This window comes from Ranitomeya variabilis, chromosome 6 (genome assembly GCF_051348905.1).
Source record: "Ranitomeya variabilis isolate aRanVar5 chromosome 6, aRanVar5.hap1, whole genome shotgun sequence".
Classification (NCBI taxonomy): domain Eukaryota; kingdom Metazoa; phylum Chordata; class Amphibia; order Anura; family Dendrobatidae; genus Ranitomeya; species Ranitomeya variabilis.
This window is the reverse complement of record NC_135237.1, coordinates 540,926,627-540,933,519: the sequence shown is the minus strand read 5'-3', so window position 1 is coordinate 540,933,519 and position 6,893 is coordinate 540,926,627. Positions and strand designations below refer to the sequence as shown.

At 46.2% G+C, this 6,893-nt stretch overlaps 1 protein-coding gene across 2 annotated transcripts; it reads right to left on the bottom strand.

The window, feature by feature from the left end:
* Nucleotides 1–557: 557 nt before the first annotated feature.
* Nucleotides 558–6,675, bottom strand: LOC143783013 (uncharacterized). Of its 2 annotated transcripts, XM_077271161.1 has the most exons (5): nt 6,546–6,675; nt 6,315–6,456; nt 3,987–4,236; nt 2,860–2,950; nt 558–2,644 (listed from the first exon to the last, which is right to left on the bottom strand). In XM_077271161.1, exons 1-5 carry the CDS (start codon nt 6,577–6,579, stop codon nt 2,385–2,387), a joined length of 777 nt encoding a protein of 258 aa, XP_077127276.1. In that variant the 5' UTR covers nt 6,580–6,675; the 3' UTR covers nt 558–2,384. The 2 variants fall into 2 exon arrangements, with proteins under 2 accessions (XP_077127276.1, XP_077127277.1); XM_077271162.1 differs by lacking the exons at nt 6,315–6,456; nt 6,546–6,675 and adding an exon at nt 4,439–5,043.
* Between the last annotated feature and the right edge of the window lie 218 nt (nt 6,676–6,893).

The following is a 6,893-nucleotide window of genomic DNA, read 5'->3' as shown; positions in this document are numbered from 1 at the left end:
ACAGGGGATTGGGGCCTGGGACGTATAGGTTTGGGAAGTGCTTTGACACTCCAAGAGCACTTAAAGGGGTATTCCCATCTCCAAGATCCTATCCCAATGTAGTAGGTGTAATAATAATATAACAAATACAGTTAGGCCCATAAATATTTGGACAGCGACACAGGTTTTGGAATTTTAGCCGTTTACCTCAACATATTCAACATACAGTTATATAATCAATCTGGGCTTAAAGTGCCGACTCTCAGCTTTAAATTTGAGGCTATTCACATCCTAATTGGAGTAAGGGTTTAGGAATTACAGCTCTTTAATATGTAGCTGCCTCTATTTAAAGGGACCAAAAGTAATTGGACAATTATCTCAAAAGCTCTTTAATGGGCTGCATGGGCTTTTCCCTCATTAATTCATCATAAATTAAGGAGTTAAAAGGCCTGGAGCTGATTCCAGGTGTGGCATTTGCATTTGGAAGCTGTTGCTGTGAACCCACAACATGTGGTCAAAGGAGCTCTTGGTGGAAGAGAAACTAACAATTATTAAACTGAAAGAAAGAAAGCAGAAGTTTTAGGAATAGTCAACAGTTTGGTGCATGCATTCTGGGGGAAAAGAAAAAAAGGGAGCGCACTGGGGAGTTCGGGAACTTTAGTCCAAGAACTTTAGGTATCCATGGCTACCTAAGCTACTGCAATGTCCTGCACACAGAGTAAGAGACATAGCTAATCAGACGAACTATACTACATTTCCAATTGGAGGTATTTACGAATATTATTACATCTACTACATATTGGGATAGGACCTTGGAGACACGAATACCTTTTTGAAGGCAGAAAGATCAACTAACAAGCAACAACTGAAGTCAGCTGCAGTAAAGTCCCGACAAAGCATCACAAAGGAAGGAACCCAGAGTTTAGTGGCGTCCATACTTCAGGCAGTCATTGTCTGCAAAGGATTCTCTACCAAGTATTAAAAGTGAACATTGTATTTATGATAAAGTTTATTTGTAACTCCAGTCAGAAATGTAATGTAGTTCTCCTGATTAGCTATGTTGCTTAATCCATGTGCAAATCGGGACAGTTCCACTGAATCCGAGACGGTTGCGAGCTATGCAAGCTGTCATTATTAGGAGGCTCAGAAATCAGTACAATATTTCAATATTGTTTTTTAATATAAATAATAATATAAAAAATAAAAGACTGCGCAAAAATATGTTTAAAGGGATATTTCCAACTTAGTAAGTTAGTGCCTGTTGAGAGGTTAGGTGATAACTTTCTGATTGGCGGGTGTCCGTCCTTGGGGACCGCCTAATTGGCTCCAAAATGCCCTGTTGGATTGGATCAGTGGCCGCACATGCTCCATTCATTGTCCGTGGGACTGTCAGAGATGGCCATGCGCTGTCCTCCACTATGTCCAGCAGTCTCAGAGACAATGATTAGAGCGGTGCTGTGGCTTCCTCTCCAATCCAATGGAGGGCTTTCAGGATCATTAGACTCTCAGTAATCTGTTATCACCTAATCTGTTAATAAGTCATCAATATCAGTTGGGTGGAGGCCTGACATCTGTCAATCCCTTCTGATCGTCTGTTACTAGCTCCGTACACTGATTAGTGGTCATTGCCCAGAACTGCAGTTCAGCCCCCTACAAAGACTGTCATGGGAGGTGACGAGTTCTCCATCAATGGAGGTCTTCAAACAGAGGCTGGACAGACATCTGTCTGAGATGGTTTAGTGAATTAGCATTGAGCGGGGGGTTGGACATGATGACCCTGGAGGTCCCTTCCAACTCTAACATTCTAGAATTCCATGACTGTTTACATCCGGTGTCGGCTGAAGCTGGTAACAGCCCATCAGTAGGGAGGCCCCACCAATCTGATATTAATAAATATGTCATCAATATGGAGCTAGTGGACAACCTCTTTAAAATAAAAAATTTCTAAAAGGAGACCTGTCTCCTTGGAAAACGCAGATATATGTATCTGCACGTTTATAACATTACAATGCTGCCCTGCTGCCTTACTGAAAGTGCGGCTACTGGGAGAAAATTAACCTTATTTCTCCTATAAGCCGCTGGCTTTCAGTCATGGGGGCGTGCACTCTGTACACACCTCTATGACTGAAAGCCGGCGGTTCACAGGAGAAAAAAAAAGTTTATATTTTCTCCTGGTAGCCGCAGTTTTAGTAAGGCGGTCAGGCAGCATTGTGTCGCTATTTTCCTGCTGATTCACCCATTATCTGCATGTAAGTAGTGTTTTCCAAAGTGACAGCTTCCCTTTAAATAATAGGCTTTTTATGGTGATACATTCTCTTTATGAAGCCTTGAGATGGGATAGTGTAAAGAAACACCATTCATGGTGTAAGCAGGAGTCCGTTTACGGTAGGGGGATGAGTCTGATACTAGCGCTCCGTGACAGGTTTACATTGAGTTGATTGGTACATCTCCGCTCTGCCCGTCTCATACGCCAGCTGCAACTTCTGAAGTCCTCGGGCCATAAAAGCCGCCTGTTCGTCACCTCCAAACTCTACAATCCATTGTCTTAGTTCTGGATCTGGGTGATACGTGGTGTTATATCCATCACCAGTGTTACCAGTACGTGTAGATAGAAAACCAGTCCGAGGTAGCGTGGGCAGACAAGGCAAGGAGGGCACCTGCTCTTCTAGACAGAAAAAGAGTAGTAATTCAGAAAACAGGATCGTAACGAAACCGGTGCAGAAGACATAACTGGCTCCAAACCGAGTGTCTGAGGGGCCCAATGGCTTCTCCGGTACATGAGAAGACACCAATGTTAAAGGGGCGAGGCGCTGCTACCGATTCTACATTGGGACCCAATTTGGGCTTTAAATTTCAGGTTCTAAAAACCTGTGATTTTACCTGACAACCTGGAGCTACCAGATGAAGTACGGCCCCGATCGCTGCCAGACCTCTTACCGTTACATGAAATCAGATTTTTGGAATGCGGAAGCTGAAAGAGAACGTAATCATTTACGTCAAAAAATAAATTCTATATTTCATTACATTTTGATTAATTATTTATTTTTATGGTTTTATGACGTTTGGGTATAAATATTCCAGTTTTGACGCTTAGCTTGGAGCATACACAATGAGACGACAACTTTGCTTACCACAGATCATATTCCAGCTTTGCTGTGTAGACTGGGACAGAGTCAGCAGAGTTCTCTCATTACTATTATATGGTCAGGGGTTGTAATATCAGCTCCAGGACACTGCTGGAGGTCTAGATAAGGCAGGATGGTAACACTTATATTAGACACACAGATATTCTGTCCTCCCATGTCACTCCCTGATCTCTGAAGTAGGACCTGTACTCCATCACTTCCTTGATACTGGTTTAGTCTATTAACACTTTCCTTTCCATTTATGTCCATTCATTGCAGCTGACATAAATCACACACACATCCAGCTACCCTGCTTGTACAAAGAATACAGGAATGAAATGCCTATGTCTAAAGTCCTGTATGGAGGGTTTTTTTTTTAAAGAAATAATATCCCATTTACATTTAATAAACAGAATTCACATTACATATATAAGAAATTACCTTTAAAAAGAAATTTGTCACCAGGTTTTTGCTACCCTATTTGAGAGCAGCACGTTGTAGGGGGAGAGACCCTGATTCCAGCGATGTGTTACTTACTGGGCTACTTGCTGCATTTTTGATCTATGATTCCTCAGCTGCATACCTACCAGTTCTCTGGATGCTGAACTATAACGCCGCCCACACCACTGATTGGCTGCTTTCTCCGTATGCAAAGTGCAGACAGGAAGCAGCCAATCAGTGCTGGGGGCGTGGCTGGACTACATCGCAGCAGGTTTACTAGTCCTCTAGTGATAATCTCCTGCTGATAAAACTGTGATTTTATAAAAGCTACAGCACGCAGCCTAGAAAGTAACACATCACTTGAATCTGAGCTGTTCTCAGATTGTGTGGCAAAAAACTAGTGATAGATTCCCTTTAAGCTGTTGATCGTTCACAATTTACCTGCAGCAAAACGGCAACCTGGCTTCGCATCCTAGTTTTGTTTCTTGCTTTCGGACTCTCTATGTTGCTTTTTGCACAGTAGTAGGGAAGGTGGTGTGTCTGGAGCAACGGTTGCATCTTAAGAACTTCCAGTGGCGTGGAGTTAGTAAGACTAGAGGACATGCAGGCTCGGCACGCAGCACAGCTCTGGGGTCGGAGGCGTTGTTCTAGATGCCGGGATATAGAAAAATGGCTCAGGGTGCTGGAGTCACTAGAAGGCAGGGTAGAACATCATCATAGGATGGCTGCAGGGTGGCACCAACGGAGCCTTCTCAATAAGGCTAATCAGACATTGATGGCCTATCATGAGAATAGGCCACTAGTGTTAAAGTCTCGGACAACCCCTTTAAGTATAGAAAAATACAGATGAGAACATGATATAAAGAAGGCCGATATAACACAGGGCTAAATACTTGACGGTCCAATACACTAATCCATTATTCCAAAATTGAATATACGTGCCAAATCTCCCATGATAGTTCTCAGGCGCAGTAGCACAGGCACACAGCAAATCATGCACAAATCTTAATGTTCTGTACATACCGTCCACCTGGAAACAATAAACCTCACATTAGGGGAGCTTTATATAAAAAAAAAAAAAAAAAAAAGAAGTAGTCTAGAAACCAGGTTGTGACAAGTGGCAGAAGAGCCCTACAACACACATTTCAAGTTCAACTACTTCATGGGATTTCCCCTGAATAAGCTAAAGGCGAAACATAAGTTTGGGTCCTACATCTCGTGCTGCAAAAAACAAGCCCCCACACAGCTTTATTGGCCGAAAAATAAAAAATTAATAGCTCTAGGCAGGCAAGGAGGGAAAATGAAAAGTAAAAGAGGTCCAACTGGGATTGTTCCCGCCAGTGGGACACTCAAGGATCCCTAAAATCAGAGGTCCCAAATTCCTCTGTATGAATGGGCCCACCGCTCCATTTACATCTATGGGACTGACAGCGAATTAGGCAGTGGGCACCCACGCACGCCCCGTCTCTGATCACACAGGGGTCTGTGGGGGTCCCGTCGACCAAATGTTTGTCACCTGTCACTTGGGTTATATGACTTCTGCAGCCCATAGTGTCCTGGGTCATATATGATCCATAGGGGGCGATCACTCACCTGTAAGCATACACCGCCCCGCACTCACCTGTACGCATACACCGCCCCGCACTCACCTGTACGCATACACAGCCCCGCACTCACCTGTATGCATACACCGCCCCGCACTCACCTGTACGCATACACCGCCCCGCACTCACCTGTATACATACACCGCCCCGCACTCTCCTGTATACATACACCGCCCCGCACTCACCTGTACGCATACACCGCCCCGCACTCACCTGTATGCATACACCGCCCCGCACTCACCTGTATACATACACCGCCCCGCACTCTCCTGTATACATACACCGCCCCGCACTCTCCTGTATACATACACCGCCCCGCACTCTCCTGTATACATACACCGCCCCGCACTCACCTGTATGCATACACCGCCCCGCACTCACCTGTATACATACACCGCCCCGCACTCTCCTGTATACATACACCGCCCCGCACTCTCCTGTATACATACACCGCCCCGTACTCACCTGTATACATACACCGCCCCGTACTCACCTGTATACATACACCGCCCCGCACTCTCCTGTATACATACACCGCCCCGCACTCACCTGTACGCATACACCGCCCCGCACTCACCTGTACGCATACACAGCCCCGCACTCACCTGTACGCATACACCGCCCCGCACTCACCTGTACGCATACACCGCCCCGCACTCACCTGTATACATACACCGCCCCGCACTCTCCTGTATACATACACCGCCCCGCACTCACCTGTATGCATACACCGCCCCGCACTCACCTGTACGCATACACCGCCCCGCACTCACCTGTACGCATACACAGCCCCGCACTCACCTGTACGCATACACAGCCCCGCACTCACCTGTATGCATACACCGCCCCGCACTCACCTGTATACATACACCGCCCCGCACTCACCTGTATACATACACCGCCCCGAACTCTCCTGTATACATACACCGCCCCGCACTCTCCTGTATACATACACCGCCCCGCACTCACCTGTACACATACACCGCCCCGCACTCTCCTGTACACATACACCGCTCCGCACTCTCCTGTACACGTACACCGCCCCGCACTCTCCTGTATACATACACCGCCCCGCACTCTCCTGTACACATACACCGCCCCGCACTCTCCTGTACACGTACACCGCCCCGCACTCTCCTGTATACATACACCGCCCTACACTCACCTGTACGTGCGACTTATCACATGTTTTGTTTCCGTCTTTCGGAGTTTTCCGGAATGATCTGCCCGGTAACACTTCACCAGCTGCTCAGCCGTGGTCCCTAGAGGGTGCAGGGGTTTGGATCCTTCCTCTTTCTTTGACATTCCTAAGAAGGGTAGAGGTGATATCGACGGCATATAACGTCACGTAGTACAACTGTATAGCCGGTTACTGAACTCCGAGTATCGTCTCCACCTGTTATGTGCCCTCCGCAGCCATCACCGCCCATTCACTGCTCCCCCAGTGTCATTTCCTCCCCTCCGGTGACCACCGACCTCTGACAGCGGGGGCAGGGAAGCAGCGAATGCCTGGAAACATTGTATCACTCAAGTGGGCGGAGCCATGGAAGTTTGATACAAAGTAACAACTACATCTCCCATAATTCCCTGGGGCAGTTTCTGAGCCATACTGATTTGAAGAGATTTCTGGGAAGTGTAGTCCAGATAGACTATAACATTTGAAGTAATAAAAACGTAATTTTTTCTAATTTAGTTGAAATATCAATAATGAAGTTACATTATGATCTTCAGATGAGATTTTAAA

Excerpts from the sequence above, each read along its gene's own strand:
- LOC143783013 (XM_077271161.1), bottom strand. The coding sequence starts at position 6,579 with ATGGGCGGTGATGGCTGCGGAGGGCACATAACAG. Across the intron at positions 4,237-6,314 it reads GTGATAAGTCGCACGTACAG|TGACTCCAGCACCCTGAGCC; the intron begins GTGAGTGTAGGG and ends CCTGCCTTCTAG. Across the intron at positions 2,951-3,986 it reads AGGTTGCCGTTTTGCTGCAG|CTTCCGCATTCCAAAAATCT; the intron begins GTAAATTGTGAA and ends GTTCTCTTTCAG.